The following is a 23,094-nucleotide window of genomic DNA, read 5'->3' as shown; positions in this document are numbered from 1 at the left end:
GCATAGCTCTCTCTATCGCCCGCATTTGTAACTTGGGACATTTTGAGATGTCGTTCTGATAATAAATTATTATTTTGTTAAAAAATCATAATACCTATCTATTGCGATTACTTTAGATATTGCTATTTCTTTTTCTTAGGTACCTACCTACCTACATTTTGATAATTTTCTTAATCTATACAAGTTATACAACATATAAAAGGAAAAGTGGCTGACTGACTGACTGACTGATTGATTTATCAACGCACAGCAAACTACTGGACGGATCGGGCTGAAATTTGGCATGCAGCAGATAACTAGCTATTATGATTTATGATGTGGCTTAGACGTCCGCTAAGAAAGGATTTTTTAAAATTCAGCCCCTAAGGGGTTGAAATACTAGTTTGAAATTGAACAAAAGTGCGCCCTCATTTGACTCTTTTCGGTCGATCTCTATAATAAGGACTTGCATGCATTTTGCATGTTAATCGGATCCATAGAGATAGTATAAAGATCGGATCGAACAGCAAGCGCTCCAAGCCAAATGCCAAAAGGCACTTGGCACTTGAATGACATTGACAGGGGGCCTTGTTGTGGAACAAAGGCTGCCATCTCAATTTTATGGAATATAATATTGAAAATGTCAATGTTGAAAATCGAGTAAGTTTATTCTTATTTAATTGTGACTTCACTGGATGGTGGCGTTAGTTCCGATTTTAGCCACGCGCCAAAAGAGCCTTATCGCCACGCTTGTCACACTGTACTCTGTCGTCTCATTTGTCATTTTCAATGATGCCAGATAGGGTGGACTCCCTCAAAATTCAGGGGTATTATGCCTCTAGGGAAATTTAGCGAAATTACGAAGTGGGTCGTTTGATTGGGGTGAACCAATCAAAAAAAGTAGGTATATTGTAAGTAGGTACAGCACTACACTATACGCTCACTCCATTCATTCCATGTTTCTTGTTCATTTTATTCATTCATTCCTCCTTTTGGTGGTTCGAGAAGCGTTTGCATTCATCAGCGGCAGCTCGTCGCAACAATCAGAACTCACAATAACTATTTAAAAGTAGATATTGATGCCTAGCTGGTGTGGTGACTTCATTAAAAGGTATCGGTGAAAATGTTAATCAGCTGATAAGCTGGATGGAGTGCCATCTTGGGTTGAGGTTCGTGTTACCATGATGCTAGTTACGTGGATGGCCACATATTGGCATTAATTTATTTTGATGAAAGTATTGAAGTGGCTTTATGGTGTATCAGTTCAGCTTGTCGGTGGTGTTATCCATCACCAAGAATGAGATTGATAGGCTTAGGCCCACCATACAATTGAGAAGGATCTATTTCTGCAAACAAAATAAGCAGGCGTGAATGACAAAGATCTGATTGGTCAACTAATAGGTACGCATCTCCGCTCCACTCTGCTTCAATGGACAGGCACCTTTAATTCGTAAATATAATGATGTGGGTTCTTTCCAAAATAATATCAATAATTTTTCGTGGGATTTAATAAACGGGTTGGGAGAAATTTATATAACTATCTGGCAACATCAATCTGCGTCATCACAATGTCATTACTCAAGCATTACTCCCATAGAGATTACTCCATACTCCGTTGACATTTCATTTTTCTGTGATTTCAACATTCAATTTACATTTCATTTGCTTGTGCAACGCGAGAATATTTGTCATTCAGAATTTTTTTGATAAAATCGTAAAATTTTACTGTAAATACAGTTCAGTGTTAGTTTAGTGATAGTTTATTACATTCAGCTTCTTCTGACTCATCAGTGCTGCGCGAAAGAACATTGAATTTAAGTCAATTTGGTGGTGAAACGTATTGTGTTTGAACTTTGCTCAAAATGAATATTATCTCAAGAACACCCAAAACTACGCCTATAACGGATGATTACGATATCTCCAACACGGTCCTCGGCCTTGGAATTAACGGAAAAGTAAGTTTTTAAAAGTTTTTCGTCCAATTCAAAATAAATTGAAAAAAATTCGAGACACCTATTGTTTACATAAATGACGTAAAGGTACGGAATTAGCCTAACAAATCAAGTTTTTTATCAACGACAGTTTTAAAAGCCGAGGTCTTTTTTAATGTTGCAAAATTTTCAGCTGTTTACGGAAAACCAAGGTAAGCATTGATACTTTAATTAACTAATTTCGGCAAGTATGAACAATCAGTAAAATATTTTAATGGTTGACTCATTAACGCTCAGAGATTCTATTATTGGCATTCACGGCTTAAAATTATCCAAACAATCGCTATGTCAATCATTTTAGTGAGTATTTTTGTAACAATACTAACAGCTGATGTTGTACAATGTTTTTCAATAAGAATGTAAATTAGTATTGTATCTGTGATACTCCATTTTTAAAGTTCCATAGTAAGATAAGGAAACCATACAGTTTTGTCTGTCCCTCCATGAGTTACAGCCATTTTCAAAATTTACTATAACTAGATAATTTTGTTTAAATCCTGAATATTATTAGGTATGTTGAAAACTGTTAAAATGTGTTCTAATGATTTTGAAATACCTGTACAAGTACTTGAGTGAGACTGTACAAGGTCCCACTCAAGTACCTATTTGACTATGTCATTTATTTTCTACTTTCTCTTTTATGTTACCCTCTTTTATGTGCACCTCCTGCCCTGCCACTGCTAAACATGCAGGAAGAAGCAGCCACCAGGCAGACAATACGCACCACCACCACCACACAAATCCCAAACACACAAACAAACAATGTCAGGACAAAACGTGCGTCGAGTGTGTTGGTGGTGCGTATTGCTTGCCTGGTGGCTGCTTCTTCCTGCATGGTTAGCAGTGGAAGGGCGAGCAGTGCATTTCGCATGCTGCATGTTGCACCATACAGATTCGACCTGTTTCAGCAGATTATAGCAAATTAAGCTTTTGGTTCATTGTATATCATGGACTTCCGCAAAGTAACGCCTGCTTCTATACAACAGCCTCATATTTGGGCGTCTCAATCCCGAATCGCTGAATGTGTTGCTGATCGCAAATCTCACACAGCTGAACAGCTGAACCGATTTTGCTAACTTTTTTTTCATAATATTCCTTGAAGTACGGTACGGGGATGGTTCTTATGAAGAGAAAAAATTAAAAAATCCTGAAAAAGAATCGACTGTTAGGCGGTACGAAGTTCGCCGGGGTACCTAATGGAACCAGCTTGGGATGTGTTAAGTGGGTCACGAAGGGGCAATGTGAAAATTACCGGGCCATGGCAGAACAATGTTTGGAAAACACTGCACTAGGCTATCATATACGAACAAGTTAAAGTAATAAAAATCTTTTAGTTAATGAATGGTGCAAAAGGGGCTTCCAAGCTTCTAAATTTATTCTCTTTAACGAGCGTTCTTCCGCTTCACATCCTTTTAACGTTGAATGACGGATCGGGGTCTTTACGTGCTATTTACGTTTACTTGTGAAACACCACGACGTCATAATTAAACAGATAGATAATGAAATAATTACATAATATTATACTTATATGGCACAGAATTATGTCATATTAAAGTGTTTTACGAGTCATTTGTTCTAATTGAATCTATAAAAATAATATATATAAATACTAGTTGACCCATCCTGGCTTCATTGAAGTAATATTTTTGAAATCCTGAAACCATAGATTATTGGTTTCGCTACGCTATAAACATATTTTATTATTTTGAACTGAAAGACCAAATAAGACCAAATATCAGTTATCATTACCATGGATAAGTATTAACTAGAAAAATGACGAACTTTCATACAAATATTCATCCCCTATTTACTGCCTTGGGAGTTATTTGCATAAAAATTAAGGTACAGTAATTAGGTACGCGGCAAAAAGTAATGCACATCGACCTTTAGAAGGAGATGGCAGATTTGTAGAGAGTTGTGTTTGTTGTTGAGACTAAACGTCGTATAGGTATGAGTGACAGAGACAACGCTCTACAAATCCGAAATGTCATTCTCAAGGCTGATGTACATTACTTTCTGCCGCGTACTGTAAATAATATCAGACGTTGATTCGCGTTGTTCACACATCACGCATCTCGCTCTTCAGTATGATCCGTCGGTAAATGTTGATTGCAATAGCATGTTCTCACGCTTGACTTAGCGACCATGGAGAGCACTCTTAAGAGATGACCTAAAATCTAACTAAAGGTGGACTTTCGAGTCGAGCGCCTGTGGCGTCAGTGACGCCGCGACACAGCGGCAGATTGAAAAGTCTATCTTAACAGATGAACGAATACGTCGTAGTAAACAAACATCATATTGCTATTGTCCGTTACGTCGTAGTCAGGAAAATACCATTCATAACAATTAATTAAGTAAGTACTTATTATTATTAAGTTAGTTAAGGAGGTAGGTAGGTATGTTACGTAATCAATTGTTATCACGCTTATGATAATCGGGTTTATACCAGTTCCAATTTAAAAATGGGGATTTATGCGTGGTAAGTACCAACTAATTCAGTGGCGTGCAACTCATAGAGGCATAAAAGCGCTGCTTACCCAAGAAATAGTTAACTCGGTTGAAATTGCTCAATGCATTCTTTGACTTGCTTACCTAACTACTGCTTACCCTGGCTTTGAACCCTATGCACGCCACTGCCGACTATAAGCACAGTATTACTAATTTAGTACAGCTACAACCTACAACACACAAGTGACCCTGTTTTTTCAAAATATTCAATTATGACATGGGAAGCCAATTTAAATGTAACGAAATATCAACACCTATACTTCAGAGGCATAACCGTATGCAACTGCGTCCCAAACCTTATCTCCATTCACTCTTATTACAAAAGGGAATGACCCAGAAGCACCTAACGTACCTACGAAGATATATTTCAGAATATCAGGATTCAGGTCACATAGACGCCATGCATCAGGGATTATACTCGTACCTACTCAAAATTGTCCATTCAACCTTATGACAAGAGGTAACAACCTAACATTAATTTCATAATATCATGTCACATAGACGCCTTGGAATTATACTTGTGTCTACCCAAAATGTTCATTCAATCTTATGACAAGAGGTAACAACCTTGCGGTAAAGACGTTTCATTAATATCATGTCATATTTAAACGCCTTGAGAAAAACCTAACGGAAAAACATTTCATAATATTATTGTCATGCCACATATTATCTTGAGTTAATACCCATAACAAATTATTATGATTATTCAATCTTATGACAAGAGGGAACGCACGGAACGACTTTACATACCTACCTATCATGTCACATAGACGCCTTGAGAACAAAGATTACACGTCATAATGTGCCTTCAATCTTATGACAAGCGGAACAGCCATCTCAAAGCTGTACCGATTATGATGAGTCACAAAAATCGATAGCAAATGCTATCAGTGTGAATTACATGCCTAACTACTCGAGTCACAATGAAGCGCGCGGCGCCACAGATAAGTAATGTTTTGTTCTGTAAATAGCATCGATAGATAAATAACATTTTACGAGGAATACCGTGACACTGAAAGCTATTTTCGATGAACGAAATATTTGATTCATGATTTTCCAATTTGCACTCACGAGTTACATTCATACAATACACAATAATTTCTAGAAATTAGTATTTCGAAGTATCCCAAATATTTTATGTCCATTGCCACTTCAGCTTCACAACACGTTGAGCTACGTTGGTTATTCTGATATCCTTCTACGGATATCCTTATTTCTTTGATAACGTAGAAAAACTCCGACCATACGGGTAACTCTAAAGCACAGACCACTGTGCTCTCAATGATCATTCCTGGCCTGGGATTCCAACACTGCGCTTTCCAGTGCGAGGAATTAGCACCTTGAGAGTTGAGACCCCAACTGAGTCTATCGGTTTTTCGCACCGCCCATTGCCACTTCAGCTTCGCAACTTATTAAGCTATTTTCGTACTATGGTTCTCCTATGGATCTCCTATTTTCTGATTTGATTACGTAGTTATTCCAAGCATAGCTCTCTCCATTGTCCGCTGAGTAACTCTGAGCTTTCTTATGAAGTCCATAGTTAGCGACTGTCTCGGATCAATTAGATCCAATGTATTGTCATCACTGACCAGTGGCAACTCGCACTGTTCGAAGACTTTTGTATAACATCAACGCTTTTGGAGTAAAGAAGGCTCGAGGCTCGATTGCAGTAGAATGACAGCTACAATGTCACGATTGCAATCACCTCTGATTGGTTGATGCTAGCTCATTGGCGACAGTGTATTGTCGCAACAAGAATACCATAAATTCAGCCAACCGCAACTTGCGATTGTGATAATGATAGATGCAGTTTTCCCGCAATCGAGTAGCAGATTAAGATAAAATTCTGTCGACCCGCGATACACCCAGTTTCATAATGATTGGAAATGTTGATCGTTGATGCTGATAAGTCTGATAATCTGCAGTGCTATGTTGTCTCACATACGTCATGTTTACTCGTTACAAGCAATATAATCTTTGTGCAAACAATTTTGTATACATTGTCCTGATAGGGTATACACAGGGTATTTGTTGTGAAAATAGATTTTACGCAGTTTCTACGTTGTTTATACCTAGCTGTTTAGATGAGACAATATGTTTTTTACCTATCTGTGTTTTTTGCGCTGCACTGATGGTTTTCTTATGATTGAGAATCCTCTGTGTGGTATTCCTCATAGCTGAGGATCATGGCCTCATGAATCACATTGATCACAATATAATAGTATCTAGGGATTTTCTTGGGATAATAATGTGGTGGTCTCCCAAGTCCTTCCGCATAGACGAGACTGTATTTATTAAGTAAGTAACTATACGAGAATATTATGTATAAATACTTATTGTAAATAAATTACCTTTTTAACCAACTTGCGATTGGAATCATGACTGTATGATTCAAGTTTAAAGGTTTTTGGTCCAAAGTTAACAATTAACCCTGACTTGTGCAATTCCCTTTGCTTTTACTGATGTTCACAGTTTAACGGTAACCGTAACGTAACTTTAACCGCCTTGCATGCAACTGGCCCTCTACTTAATCCGTGAAACGATTTCAAATCAAAATCTAGGAAACTATTTGTCGCATCATTAATTCTCGATGCTGTTAAATCGATTAAAGAACAGACGATTCGATTTAGTTACCTAGTTAGGTGGATATTAGAGTGAAGCCACACGATGTGTTGCGTTTGCGGTGCGGTGCCGCTGCGTCATCGTTCATAGAAATTGCTGTACCATGTCACACGATGCGTTACGACGTCGCGTCGTGCGGCGCCACACCGCACGTGCAACGGACTCGAGACCAGTGGGATGAGGCGGAAAGGGGTGGTGCGTTGTCATGTTGCAACGCCATACTTTTTGCCGAAGCGGCAACGCAGTGCCACAATGTCAAATCCACAGCGGTGCGGCGCGGCCGCAACGCACCGGAAACGCATCGTGTGCCCTCAGTCTTGTGTTTTCAGTTTTAGCTGCGTCACATTGCAGTGATTTGCCTACATTAGTTCTTTCTATCGATACTGACGTCAGACTTGATAAGTAATGCCTCATAGTAGGTAAGTAATTGGAAAGAGAAATACCTACGTCATTGGTTACGAGATTTTTCACCGTTATCATTGTCCTTATTTGTTTTGACGTCATCAAAAAAAGATTGAATCGTCGTCGTGAGCCAAAGTTATCAACATCATCATAATCTCAACCCATTACCGGCCCACTATCGAGCACGGCTCTCCTTCCATTGCGGTATACATAGATTGGTGAAGTGTCCCTCACATTTAATGCATTCAATATTTGAAAGGAACATTGCAACTACACGTTATTCGTGCACAATAAAATCGGTTTAACTTTAAATAGCAATAAATTCAAGGAACTAAAACGTTTATAACTAAAACCGCAAGGTCGATATTTGTTTACAAATAGTTCTCGGAGATATAATAAAATATGCAGATTTCATCGTATCTTAGGGCGGTTACGCACTCAGCCGATCCGAGTCCGTGAAAATACGTTCCGAAGTAGTCATAGATCTATTTGACGTATGGTACCTAGCTTATGACATACCTACTAGCTGATGCCCGCGACTTCATCCGCGTGGATTTAGGTTTACAATGAACCAAAAGCTTAATTTGCTGTAATCCGCTGAAATCATGTATGCTGTATATCATAGACTTCCGCAAAGTAACGCCTGCTTGTACACAACATTTGGATTTAGGTTTTTAAAAACCCCGAGGGAACTCTGATTTTCCGGGATAAAAATAGCCTATGTCACTCTCCAGGTCTTTATCTATACCCATGCAAAAAATCACGTCAATCCGTTGCTCCGTTGCGACGTGATTGAAGGACAAACCAACAAACAAGGGTAGGTACTGATTATAATTAGCGTACTGATATAATAAGGGTACCGGTACGCAGTTATTTTTATATTCGTATTTTTATATAATTCGGATCGGATGAGTGCGTGATTGCTCTTATAGACTGAGTTGAGTAATGTACGTAGATGTGACGTAGTATGGACAATGAGGCTCCTTCATGGATGTATCTGAAGGATAGTGACTTGCGCATATCGGTAAATTCACTGACTCATGCCGGATAACTAACGAAGAATTATGTAGATAACATTAACTACAGGGTGTAACTAGAACGCTGGCACAAGCGAAGACAGCTGATGGTACCTACTGATGATGATACCACCAAAAAACGCGAAAAGAAAAATAAAAGTTTACGATATATTGCAAATAAAACATCTGACTGACGCTAGAGGTCAACGAACGTTGCGTAAGTAGGCCACTCGAGTCAATGCCGCGTCGTAGGCAGGGCATCGACCCGAGTTTAGCACGCTATACATTGCGGGTTTGAAAAATATTAAATCACTAAAACTACAAAATGAGGCAAATGGTATGACAATAACGCTATTGTAACCAACACCCTGTATGTAGGCAGTACTTTTGGCGCGAGTTCAGGGTAAGGAAAAAAGTATATCAATCCTTGTCTGTCGGAAAATCTGAAGGTTTATTGAAATAAGTGTGCTGTGTTTACCTTTTAGTATGAAAATAAAACAGAAGTAGCTTTTTTGCTTATAATAACCATACCAAACTGCACATCATATAATATAACTAGCTTATGCCGGCGACTTCGTCCGCGTGGACTACACAAATTTTAAACCCCTATTTTACACCCTTAGGGTTGATCTTTAACTATGAGATTTTAACATAATATGAGCTTAATAAAATATGTCGCAAAAATATAAACTACAAAACTTTTTTATAGACACTTCAAAACTGACAGACTGTCATACAAACTTCAAACCCCTATTTTACCCTATTTTACCCCTTTAGGGGTTGAATTTTGAAAAATCGTTTCTTAGCGGATGCCTACGTCATAATAGTTATCTGCATGCCGAATTTCAACGCGATACGTCCAGTAGTTTGACCTGTGCGTTGATAGATTAGTCAGTCAGTCAGTCACCTTTCCCTTTTATATATATATAGATATCTGTCAACGGCTGCACTCACGTATTAAGTCGACGTTAGCCCGACTAGTTTTACTCACGATAGTTTAAACGCTAAAACATCATAATATTATAATATTTTCTATTAAACAACATCTCTACATCTAGAACAGGTATATACATAATAATTAGGTATATAATCGAAGTCAAAATCAAAGTCAAATTATTTATTCAGAATAGGTAACATGTTACGCTTACTGATGGTCAGAATTGTTAATTTGTAAGATGATAGTGGTGATAATTAATTACGTACTTAAAACTAAAGCTACGAGGGTTACCTTCTGTCTAGAATTAAGTACATACTTGGTAAGTTCTAGTTGGCCGTTTCATCATGATCAACCTATCGCCGGCGCACTGCAGAGCACGGGGATGGCCAAAACCCTTCTCAGAATGGGAATGGTTTTGGCCACAGTCTACCACGCTCGCCGAGGGTGGTTTTGCGGACTTCACACACCTTTGAGAACATTATTAAATTAATTATTAATTATCAAACGTACTGTTATAAATTTATAATTAATAACTATTTAAGTAATCTGTAAAAAATTGTAATCCTATTTGGCCTTATTTTCAGTCTGTTATTATGTAAAATTATATTGTATGTATCGCTGTTGACTATTGCAAATAAACGAATAAAATAAAATAAAATTATGGAGAACTCATCAAGCATGCAGGTTTTCTCACGATGTTTTTCTTCACCGTTAAAGCAAGTTATATTTAATTGCTTAAAACGCACATAAAGAATCATCAATGCGTTTCTTATTAGGATAGGTTAGGAGTTAGGACTTAGGATTATCATGCTTGACATAATTAAATACCCAAATAAACCCAATAACTAGTTTTAATCTTCATTGTATCCTCTCACGCGTTCGCTGTCTCTAAGCTGTAAGAGATAAGTCTCTAAGTAGGGTACCCAGTTGTGACAACGTTTATCGATCTTTACTTTAGTTAAGCATCCTTGACCCAAGTCGGTAACAGGATTGGATGTAACATTTTTCCAGTATTTTACCGAGGTCTGCGTTATTCTACCTAGGTCTAATTGAATTGCAATTAATAAGGATTAACCTACATACCTACCTCATTTAAAACCAATTGTGGCTATATATTCATTTACGAGTATTTCCCTTATTTGACTCATTAATTCCCCCTACTTTATATACCAAGTATATATGAAATGTCTCTGTATTGACTCTACTACAATCAGAACTATTGCGATGGTCGCAATGTAATGATCACAACTTCCACCTAACCTCCAAAATTCTTCTGTAAGTCTGTACCTACTACCTATGCTATTCATCATCATCATCATGATCAACCCATCGCCGGCTCACTACAGAGCACGGGTCTCCTCTCAGAGTGAGAAGGGTTTTGGCCATAGTCTACCACGCTGGCCATGTGCGGATTGGTAGACTTCACACACCTTTGAGAACATTATGGAGAACTCTCATGCATGCAGGTTTCGTCACGATGTTTTCCGTCACCGTTAAAGCAAGTGATATTTAATTAATTAAAACGCACATAACTCCGAAAAGTCAGAGGTGCGTGCCCGGGATCGAACCCCCGACCTCCGATTAGAAGGCGGACGTCCTAACCACTAGGCTATCACAGCTTACCACTAGGCTATCACACCTATGCTATTACCAAACCTCAAACCTAACACCGAATTTTTTATGGCATACCTTGATCTTTCAGTGTGTTCAAAATATAACTTCAACTAAAATTAGCTAGTGAACAGATGTTTGGAAAAACTTCAAACCGCGGGTAATCTACGTTTAATCTGAACAACGCATATCTAATCTCTGATACTCTTGTCAACAGGTTGTAGAATGCCACGAGAAACGCACGGGCATGAAGCGAGCGCTGAAAGTGCTGCATGATAGCAGTAAAGCGCGGCGGGAGGTGGAACTGCACTGGAGAGCGAGCGGGTGCATTCATATTGTAGAGGTAAGAACTTTGGTGTGTCTGCGCAGTGCGCATGGATACTATATTTTCTTACAGCGCGGCTATCCTAAATACAGGGTGTAACCAGAACGCTGGCAAAAACGAATACAGGTGATAGTACTGATGATTACTGATATATTATGATACACAATAAAACGCGAAAAAAAATATAAAAAAAATCCTATAATTTTGTAAAAGTTTAAGATACCAAATAAAACATCTGAATGACGCTAAAGGTAAGTAGGTCACTTGGAGTTAATGCCGCGTCGTAGCCGGGGTATTGACCCCAGTTTTGCACGGTAGGTATACATTGCGGGTTTGAAAAATACTAAATCGCTAACAGTACAAAATGAAGTTTTTGTTAGCGTTCTGGTTACACCCTGTATATGTATGAGGTCTAGGTCGGAGCGCATTTGCCTAGAAGATGCCTTTGGACTCTTGCCTTGAAGATATCTAGGTTATACGTGGCAGGAAACACGGACGTCGGGAATGCAAATTACATATCCTAGCGGTTCGTATCAGCAAATCGCTTTGTAAAAGTAGATTGGATGTAGGCCACATAAGAATGCCAACGTTCCTGGTTTCTCGCTGTTCTATGGTAGAACAGTGAAGGAGGAAAGAGGTTGTGAAGTTTCTGAACACATTTCAAAATAAATCCGATAAAAGACTTGTACGGGAGCGATGTTCAGGCTCGACCGTACCAAAGGAAGATTGCGCTTGACCACTGAGCGGTTGGATTTGCTCAGTAGCGCCAGCTGGGCCGACGGTTGTATCTTGAAACTTCTTGATATAGTGCAGATGCAGAAAATTCCATTAGTGCGGGTACTGTCGCCGGTACATTTGTTCAGTACCCGTAGTACAAGATTTTTTTTTTTTATTTTATTATAAAGGCACACAAAACAGGTTTCAGCTATAAATGGTCCAAATAAAAATAAAAAACAATAGATTAAGATCTAAGCGGTAACCCTAAATATGTGTACACAACAATTCTTAAATAAATATATGCACTAACTAACTGATAAGATACAATTTATAAAAACACAGAAAAAAGAAATACAAGAAAATTAACTATGAAAAATATACTTAAAGTGGAGAAGATGCAAAATGTTGATTAATATGTTTTTTAAATGTGTTCAAATTATTATTAAAAATGTCAATATTACGGTTAGCTGTGAAAAGATCATTATACAGGCGACACATACGGACAACGGGATTGTAAAAGGAAGTATTGTTCTTATATACACTAAGGGCAAAAGTTCTAGGGTTTCTAAATCGGACATTATAATTAATATTAATCAACGACAGCAATACGGGAGAATCTATTTTGGAGTGAATAATCCTATGTAGAGATATTAAATGATAATACTTCCGGCGAAATTCTTAAGTTCGTAACCCAAAGTGTTTCAGTCTGTCGTGGTAAGGTGTGCGCCTATGGCCGAAATGATGATGATGATAAAATGCGAATAAATTTCTTTTGTACGCTTTCTAAGCGATGACAATGAACTGCATAGTACGGAGACCATATTACAGAATTATATTCCATTATACTTCGAACCATGGCTTGATAAAGATGTATCGAGCTATAAGGCTTTTTAAAATTCCTCGTCGATCTTAAAATAAATCCTACCAGTTTGTTACATTTGGCAATTATGTATTCGTAATGATCTCTAAACTAATTTTACGTCTCACCAAACGAAACCAAATTCGAGAGTCGAAATACTTCCGCGTTACAGTAAAATGGTCCTAAACAGCCTTGAATTGAAGTCAAATATTCAATGCCACTGGTTTTAGTTTCGCAATGTTTCCGCTTGGGGCGCTGGCTGTAGAAGTGTAGACAAACTTGAGCTTTAAAACAAGGCAAAGATCCAGTTTACTGTAACGCGGAAGTATTTCGACTCTCGAATTTGGTTTGGTTTGGTGAGACGTAAAATCTTGTACTACGGGTACGGGACTACGTCATGAAACGTTTAACGTTTTCGATTGAATTGCGCCATCTAGTTGCAACTGTGGCAACCGACACAGACTGATAAGCAGCTTGCTATACATGGTATGGAGTTCTGAAACAATCAAAACATTTAACCCTCAATCACCGTTAACAAAAGGCATTATGGAGAAGGTTGTGACTTGTGACAAACCGACATAATACATAATAGGCCATTGTGCATACAAATAGCTGTTTTTTATTGAAATTCGAAATAATTTCACTATGGGTACTAATGAGTGCCATTTTTCTATTCTATGATTGTGTCAAAAAGATTCAAGGTTGAATCTACTGTCTTGAGACGAGAACAATTAAAAATTAAGCATTAGATTTTAAAACCAGTCGAGCTCGAGTCGAACTCCGTTCCATTGTGCAAGATATACCAGTAATGTATGTAATTTTCATTTTTTTTCATTTTTTTTTAATTTGCATGGCAGCCATTTTGAAGTTTTTATTGTTTGTTGTTACAGCGGCAATAGAACATTAATAGCTAGCTGAATATTAAAAGTATAAAAAGTAAACTATGTCCTTACCCGGGATGTAAGCTAACTCAGATTTCATCAAAATCGGTTGAACTGTTGAGCCGTGAAAAGCTAGCAGACAGACAGACAGGACACACACTTTCGCATTTACAATATTAGTATGAATATAGATGGTACGAAACCCTTCGTGCGCGAGTCCGACTCGCACTTGGCCGGTTTTTTGTATACTTACGTGTATGTGTTTTTTTTCAGATCGTCGATGTATACGACAACACATACGGTGGCAAGCGATGCCTGCTTGTAGTGATGGAGTGCATGGACGGTGGGGAGCTGTTCCAAAGAATACAGGACAACAGAGAGGGCGCCTTCACTGAGAGACAGGCTGCAGAGGTAACCAACCTTTTATATGTATACTAACTGATGCCCGTGGCTTCGTCCGCGTGGAATTAAGTTTTTAAAAATCCTGCGGGAACTCTTTGATTTTCCGGGATAAAAAGTAGCCTATGTCACTCTCCAGGTCTTTCTACCCATGCAAAAAATTACGCCAATCCGTTGCACCGTTGCGACGTGATTGAAGGACAAACCAATAAACCAACAAACAAAACACTTTCGCATTTATAATAAGGGTACTGATACAGGGTGTAACCAGAACGCTGGCAAAAACGAAGACAGCTGATAGTACTGATGATTACTGATAAAATACCGCAAAAAAACGCGAAAAAAAATGTAACGATACATTGCAAATAAAACATCTGACTGAAGCTAGAGTTCAACGAACGTTGCGTAAGTAGGCCACTCGGAGTCTAAGAGACGCTATTTATTCAAACGACTTTGTGGCATGCTTTTTTTGTACTTGAATAGTACTAAAGTGTTAATTAGTATTAACTGTGGTGATACTAAGTACTCTCAATTTTAATTTTTTTTTAGATAATGCACTCAATATGCGTGGCAGTCCGTCACCTACACGACTCGAATATAGCACACCGCGACATCAAACCTGAGAACCTTTTGTACACGAGTATGCAGCCTAACGCGATACTCAAACTGACTGACTTCGGCTTCGCCAAGGAGACGCTCACACAGGCGGACACGCTGCAGACTCCTTGCTATACACCCTACTATGTCGCACCAGAGGTTAGTTAGTTAGTTAGTGATATAAGCTCCCTAGGCCAAGAAGGCAGGCCTTAGCCGACAACGGCTTAAAGGACGTTGCCGGGGAAGCATTCTTCCCCGCGCCACACCCGGGCAAGGATGCCATGCCTCGAGGCTCGTACCCCCGTCTTGGCCTAGGACAAACGGAGAAGACCCCGCTGCTGGGTACCACTAACAATAGGCTATCACTAATTGTCAACGCATATTAAAAGTTGATAGTGCACACGTAGCATATTATGACATTCGTGTAGATCGTGCCTAAATCGTATCTATGGTCAGATATTGTACTTACTTTAAGAAATGTCAAAATAAACCGTTACACACACTCTCCGCTGAAGTATGTTGTTTCATTTTTCCTTCTCCGAACCTAAAAATTAGAAGATCTGCCTATCGGGTCTTCGGTGTTAGTTCAAATAACTAACTAATGTAATGTTTTGTAGTAATGTGTTCCTAATAATATTTTTATTTATTGTTCTTTTCAGGTGCTAGGTCCAGAGAAATATGACAAATCGTGTGACATATGGTCAGTAGGTGTGGTCATGTACATTCTTCTCTGCGGGTTCCCTCCCTTCTATTCCAACCATGGGCTGGCGATATCACCCGGTATGAAAAAGGTAATTTAAAAAAAATTACTATGTCAAACATAACTAATTCTTACCACTTCAAGTAAGCATGAAACTTGTAGGTATGACAATTGTGCATCCTTTTCTATTTAACAATGCTAAAAAAGGATAGAACATGACTTTCACATTTAAAGACTCTAAATTTTAGTGCACGCTACAAATTTAAACAGTAGGTTCACGACTGTGCGCTAAAATCACGGGTTTTAACATCTAAAAATTAAATTTAAAACTGTCAAACTGGGTCTGTCCTTTTCATATTACATTAGTAAGAAGAGCATGCGAATACTCTAAAATTAGGTTGTGCTCAGAATCAGTACCAATATTATAATATAATTTTAATCTGAGTATTATAATATAATTTTCTGTTGCAGCGTATAAGACTAGGCCAGTACGATTTCCCAGAGCCGGAATGGTCGAACGTCTCAGTTGAAGCCAAAAATCTGATCCGTGGCATGTTATCCGTAGACCCTGCTAAACGTTTGACTATACATCAGGTAATTTTTCATTTTTTTACTGATTTACTTTGTTTAAAATCCACTTTAAAGTTTGTGCTATTAGTGTAGTTACATATTTTATACCCTTAAAACGGGTTTCCATATTTAAAAAAAAATTAAGTTTCTACTCGAAATTAAATAGAGTTTTCGAACACTAAAATCAAGGTAGGGCTAGGAGTATGTGTTATGAAATTAAATACAGTACGCAGCCATCAGTAATGTACATCGACCTTTAGAAGGAGATAGCAAATTTGTAGAGCATTGTTTCTGTTGTTGAGACCGACAAAACAACACATAGGAATGAGTGACAGAGACAACGCTCTACAAAGCAGAAATGTCATTCGAAAGGCCGATGTACATTATTCTCAGCCGCATACTGTACATGTGTTTGTGGCTTTAGTTTTTTTAATAGCGTCATCATCTTGGTAACCATTTCAAAACACAATATTATTCAACAGGTTATGGCAAGTCCGTGGATACGTCAATACACCCAAGTGCCGCAAACTCCACTTTACACGCACACGTTGCTACGCGAGGCGGGAGAGGCGTGGACGGACGTACAGGACGAGATGACGCGCTCGCTGGCCACGATGCGAGTCGACTATGACCAGGTACGTGTCACTCGACATGTCAATACACCCAAGTGCCGCAAACTCCACTTTACACGCACACGTTGCTACGCGAGGCGGGAGAGGCGTGGACGGACGTACAGGACGAGATGACGCGCTCTCTGGCCACGATGCGAGTCGACTATGACCAGGTACGTGTCACTCGACATGTCAATACACCCAAGTGCCGCAAACTCCACTTTACACGCACACGTTGCTACGCGAGGCGGGAGAGGCGTGGACGGACGTACAGGACGAGATGACGCGCTCGCTGGCCACGATGCGAGTCGACTATGACCAGGTACGTGTCACTCGACATGTCAATACACCCAAGTGCCGCAAACTCCACTTTACACGCACACGTTGCTACGCGAGGCGGGAGAGGCGTGGACGGACGTACAGGACGAGATGACGCGCTCGCTGGCCACGATGCGAGTCGACTATGACCAGGTACGTGTCACTCGACATGTCAATACACCCAAGTGCCGCAAACTCCACTTTACACGCACAAGTTGCTATGCGAGGCGGCAGAGGCGTGGACGGACGTACAGGACGAGATGACGCGCTCGCTGGCCATGATGCGAGTCGACTATGACCCGGTACGTGTCACTTGACATCTATAAGATACAAGGTCGTGGTCATCATGCAGTGACGTCTTTGTGGGCAGATATTATACGAGCATTCGCCACTTCTCCCTTCTGGCCGATACATTCATGCGCGGGACCGCCCACAGCAGACTTAATTTGGTCAGTACATCGCCTTCCTTCCTCGCCCTCTGGTACCCTCTACCGTGGCCTGCACTACAAGACAATGGAGTCACTCTCACGACGGGAGACTGACTAACGAATGAGACGAATGTGACTCTGCTAACGTCGAAAGACGTTGTTTAATGCCGAGTTCTTGGCGTATGTTCGTGGAGACGTTGGTGCAAAAAAAACGGGCCGAATTGAGAACCACCTCTTTTTAGGAATTCTGTTAAAAATTCAGTCCATGAGACAGACTCATAGCATTCTCCTACAGCACCACATTTCCAGAGCATCAATCATGATTGCACAGAGCATAATATATTTTTTGTTTGTTTTAGGTCCAAATCAAAGCGCTAGAGCAAAGCAACAATTCGCTCCTCAACAAACGACGGAACAAAGTTGGTGCCTGAGATGAAAGAAATAGTACTTAATGATAGACACAAGCTCACAAATACCTTAAACGAGGAACGGTTCCAACTAAGTTAGGCCTTTACTTATAAAACTTTACACACTTCTTATACAGGATGTTATTAGAACGCTAGCTAAAACGAAAACAATAGGGCGATTGTCTAAAACCTGCATCAATCATTATTACAATCTCAATTGTTCTGATTGGCTGAATTTGTGCGATTCTTGTTGCAACAATGCATTGTAGCCAATAGTGAGCGAGCATTAACCAATCAGAGATGATTGCGATCGTGACATTGTAGCTTTCAAACAACCGCGGTAGGGCCACAGGTGATAGTACTGATGATTATTAATAAGATATCACGAAAAAATGTACAGGATTTTTTCGTGATATCTACTTAATTTTAAAGTTTGCAATGGAAATAAAACATCCGACTGACGCTAGTGCTCGACGAACGTTGCGTAGACAGGTGCTGCGAGGTCAATGCTGAGTTGTAGGTGGGGCATTGACCCCGATTTTGTATGCTATACATTGCAGGTTTGAAATTACTAAAACTACAAATATAAGGGCAAATGGTTATTGGTATTGGATTGTGTTTAGGTAGTATAATAATAGCGCTAAGTTTCCGCTAGCTTCTAATTACATCCTGTATATGGCTTATACACATAGTCACCATTTAAGGTGTATAAGCAGAGATTTAAGGGCCTTTACTACAGTCAGTAAGTGTTGCCAACTTTTTAATTAAAATTAAATGTATGTTTACAGTTTATGACCTTTAGTTTATCGTAATTTTACGTACAACATAATTTAAATGCTACTTCAGCTAGTTAACAGCTATAGTTCGTGACAGGTCGAGATGGCAATCGAATTGGGACGCCCCGCACACCCGCACTAACCCGGTGCGAGATAGCGCAGGTGACGTGCATGTGTGCGGGGCGTCCCCAAGCCTCATACCCCGGTTGTCATGTCGACCTGTCGCGAAACAGACCAAATTCGAGATAGGTTGGCTACGGAATTCAATTCGGTTGGGCAGGATTCGGGAAGTTTCGAGATGTCTTCTCGTCAAATATTCTCAATTGAAGACCAAACTCTTCAAATAATGCGTGTTCCCAATATTGACGTCCGGATTCTTGAGTCCGGCTCTTATAAGAAAGCTCAAAGTCACTCAGCGAGCGATGGAGAAAGCTATGATCCGTAGAAAAACCTGTGTAACCCTTGACAAGTTGCGAAGCTGAAGTGGCAATGGCAATCACATAATTCGAAGAACTGATAGACTTTGGGGTCCAATCGTGCTGGGAAGGCGACCTGATACCAGAAAATAGCGTCGGCACACCCACCACTAAGTGGACAGACGACATCAAACTCTGGATGTCGCAAGACCGCGGCGTGTGGAAGTCCCTACAAGAGACTTTTATCAAGCCGTGGACGTCTATCGGTTGATGACGACACCATTACAAATATTCTAATTTTTAAAAAAGGGGGGCCCCCAGGGGGGGCCAGGGGGCTCACCCTTCGACCCCCTTGGGGGCGGGGGGGTTCCTTATAGAAAACATCACATAATAAATACATACTTAAGAGGAAAAAATTGGTGCTGATTAGTAAATATCATGTATAATGCGTACAAAATGAGTTCTCACGCGCCCTTTTTTGACGTTTGATAAAAAGTTGCTGATTTGACTAGTAGTTTTGCCGTCCGAGCTAATTAGAAGATAGATAGAGTTATAGAGAAGAAGCAGTATTTATACTAACAATAAATGACGCTTTGGCTGAGCGCTAATAAAAAATAAATAATATTAATACTTAATTCGAAAGTCACAAAAAATCTAAAATTAGTTTTCAAATTAGTTAAGTGAGAAATATAATTAAATAGGTAATAGTAGGTTTAGTTTAATTGTCATTATACTTTTTTACGCTTTAACAAACAATCTATCTATAATCTGTCGATTAGTTATGCAACGTTGTTGACTGTTGAAAAATGTATTATGCGTACAAAATTTTAACTTTGTGTCAATTGTCATGTCAATAGTACGATTTTAGTCTTATTTTATAGGTGAACTGTACTTTTGACATGACAATTAACCAATAGAGCTAAAATGGCGCGTGTCATTTTGTACGGACTATGTATATGGTATTTTTCGACAAATAATAACATTGTTAAGTATTATCAAGAGTTTACGGATAGGTTGTTTATTAATTTCGGGCATAAGTTTGCAGCATTTTTTTATTTTTTGTAACAAAATATTATTTACACACATACACATACACATAGAACACCCTTTGTATTTTGTACTATTACTTTGTGTTTTGGTTACGAAAATACTATAAAATATTTACACTGCGCCAAAACTTTGTATAGTCCGTACAAAATGAGTTTTCACGCACCATTTTAGCGCTATGTGTCAACTGTCAGGTCAAAAGTACGGTTCACCTTTATAAGGGCTAAAATCGTACTTTTGACATGACAGTTGACACATAAAGTAAAAAATGGCACGTGAGAAGTCATTTTGTACGCAATATCTTCATCGTATCTTCATCGTTCAAAAACGATTGTCGAACCATTTAAATTGGTCACTTTTGACAGGTGTAAAATATCGACGGATAAACTTGTAATTATATTACGACTGATTTTACAATCGCCAGATCGCCAGAATCGCTATAACTGACGAATAGGTTTGACTATAGGTATAGGTTTTAATAGGCAGAATTTGGCTGTACCTTTTTGTTTTGTTTGTTTTGTAATATCTGCAATGTTTACCCATATTCGCAATAAAGAAATTTGAATTTGAATTTGAATTTATTGACAGATTTCCTTTACAAAAACTGTCAATATCCCTTTACCTCTCAAATACTTAAAAGTTATTTAATGATTGAAAAATCAGCCCTAGACTTGAAATAAACCGTCAAGATCCGACTATCACCGTAAAAAAAGGGGTGGCTGTTTTAAGGTACAATAAAAATAGAATAAGGCATCTTTTACATTATGTAAAAGGTCAGAATTAACTTGTTAAAGTTGCTTGTCTGCTGTAATGTATAATAATAATGTATTGAAATTGTACATGTTTGACATCACATTGCCATGAAACAATAATAATTATGTAGTTGATAAGTTTTTCTTTTCATTATTAAGACCAACATCACGTAAATGGCTTTGTATTTATTTGTAAAAATCCAATAAGTATTGCTTATTCTAGGTTCAATAAAAGATTTTGGTCTACCTAGTAGTCCGCCATTTTGCTTTTTTTTTTCAAATTTGGTCCCGCATAAAACCTGTATTAATAAATAGCTGGCATCAATACAAACGTAAGTATTGTATGAGACAAAATCTTCCATAGTGTCACATTCCCGAGATATAAGTTATCAGAGTTGTACTGGTGGCTAGACTGTTGTACTGATGACTCCACCAGCTATCTCTGGAAGATTTTGTTTCATACAATACTTGTTTGTATTGATTAATGCATGCGTGGCCGGCGGCCGCTATTTTCAAATAAAGGAAATTGCGGACATTTACCTCTCCATACCAATATATTTTGAATTAAAAGGTTTAATAAAAACATGTAGGGGCTCATTCTGTTGTACATCTCTTAACTAAATTGACGTATTAGTGCCTCATTAGTGCTATCCTTTTTCTAAGATAAGAAAGCATACCGCATACTAATAGATATAGACCTGACATTTTAGTTTAAGAGATTGTGTACAACAGCAATGGATAAACTAGCTTTCTAGTGGTGAAGTGATTAGTTTCACAGATGGATTACAAACAAAAAAAACAAACTGATATTTCTTATTCATAATGTTAGTATAGATTTAAGACTACCAATGGCCAGAATTATAAAACATAATTATTTTCATATTATTGAGATAATTTGACGTTTTGATACTTATTATTAGAAATATGAGTATGTCTGCGTTATATGTAGAACTTATTCGTCCGATTTGGCGACTGAAAATGTCCTTTTATTGTATTCTAGCCGCCTTGGGCCTTGTAGTTCAATTGGTAGTCGCTAGATGTTGGTTCAAGCATTTATCATATATGTCCTGCAAATTGCTAATGCGCGGGGCCGCCATTTTAGTGACGTCAGCACTAGACTTTCGAGCTGATGGTATATTTTTATTTCGGCTGACGTCAAAATGACGTCATTTAGATGTCAATGAGACATGGTTCCAGCGCAATAGCAATTTGCGGGACTTATACATAAGTTTCCCTTTGCTATTTTATATAAATAATAAAAGAGGCGCTATTTTGCTAATATTTTGTTAGGAATCGAGAAATTGTGTTAGAATTTGATCTACCTACTAAATTATTGAGTGAAATAAATATTAATGTAGACAACTAACTTTTGTGTTTATTTTATTCAACCCACTTTACTCACAGACTCTCACACAACTCAAAAAATCAATACCCTTATTATAAATGCGAAAGTGTTTGTTTGTTTGGTTTGTCCTTCAATCACGTCGCAACGGTGCTACGGATTGACGTGATTTTTTGCATGTTTATAGATAAAGACCTGGAGAGTGAGATAGGCTACTTTTTATCCCGGAAAATCAAAGAGTTCCCACGGGATTTTTAAAAACCCTAATTCCACGCGGAAGCTAGTATTTGTATAAATAATATATTTTTTGTAATTTTTAGCCTTACGTACTAAAAGCATTCAAAAAGGGTAAAAGTACCCACTACGGGATTTTTTTGCCCGTTGAGTCACACTGTTACGGGGGTGTGACTCAACGGGAATAACCCAAAGAAACACGTATAGAATCACACAGTTGTCCGTATGTCAATTGTCAAGATAAAGTTAGGTATATAATCACGTTAAAAAGATATTTTTGCGTTTCGCTGCGACAAAGTACTGGAGAGAGAATTCTCGCCGGCAGTGTGCGATTACGCACTGCACTTCAGTCATCCGTGAGAATACCAGCGATTATCTACGACATAATAATTATGTCATAGGCTACCATACTAAACAAAAAGGAACGTATTTTCACGGACTCGGATCGGATGAGTGCGTAACCGCCGTTAGCGATCAACTATGAATATTTATATTATAAATCCCGCAAATTGCTAGTGCGCGTGGCCGCCAGCACATTCGAAACTTCAGTGTAGTGACGTCAGCGCTACACTAAAGTTTCGAGCTGATGGTATATTTTTATTTCGGCTGACGTCAAAAAGACGTCATTGCGATATTAATGAGACATGGT

The 23,094-nt window shown here is 38.7% G+C and overlaps 1 protein-coding gene and 1 long non-coding RNA gene across 2 annotated transcripts in view; both read left to right on the top strand.

Annotated features, from left to right (window-relative positions):
• Positions 1–22,235, top strand: part of LOC138402802 (uncharacterized) — a 498,790-nt gene extending 476,555 nt beyond the window's left edge. The window contains exon 2 of the long non-coding RNA XR_011237140.1: positions 19,988–22,235. This is a non-coding gene — a long non-coding RNA (uncharacterized lncRNA). The remainder of the gene's footprint in view (positions 1–19,987) is intronic.
• Positions 1,566–21,130, top strand: MAPk-Ak2 (MAP kinase-activated protein kinase 2). Its single transcript, XM_069501031.1, has 8 exons — positions 1,566–1,934; positions 11,284–11,409; positions 14,122–14,259; positions 14,797–15,003; positions 15,504–15,635; positions 16,016–16,138; positions 16,597–16,755; positions 17,831–21,130. Exons 1-8 carry the CDS (start codon positions 1,842–1,844, stop codon positions 17,900–17,902), a joined length of 1,050 nt encoding a protein of 349 aa, XP_069357132.1. The 5' UTR covers positions 1,566–1,841; the 3' UTR covers positions 17,903–21,130.
• Positions 22,236–23,094: the final 859 nt, after the last annotated feature.

This window comes from Maniola hyperantus, chromosome 9, assembly GCF_902806685.2.
Source record: "Maniola hyperantus chromosome 9, iAphHyp1.2, whole genome shotgun sequence".
Classification (NCBI taxonomy): domain Eukaryota; kingdom Metazoa; phylum Arthropoda; class Insecta; order Lepidoptera; family Nymphalidae; genus Maniola; species Maniola hyperantus.
The sequence above is the reverse complement of the archived record's forward strand: the minus strand, read 5'-3'. Positions and strand labels throughout refer to the sequence as shown.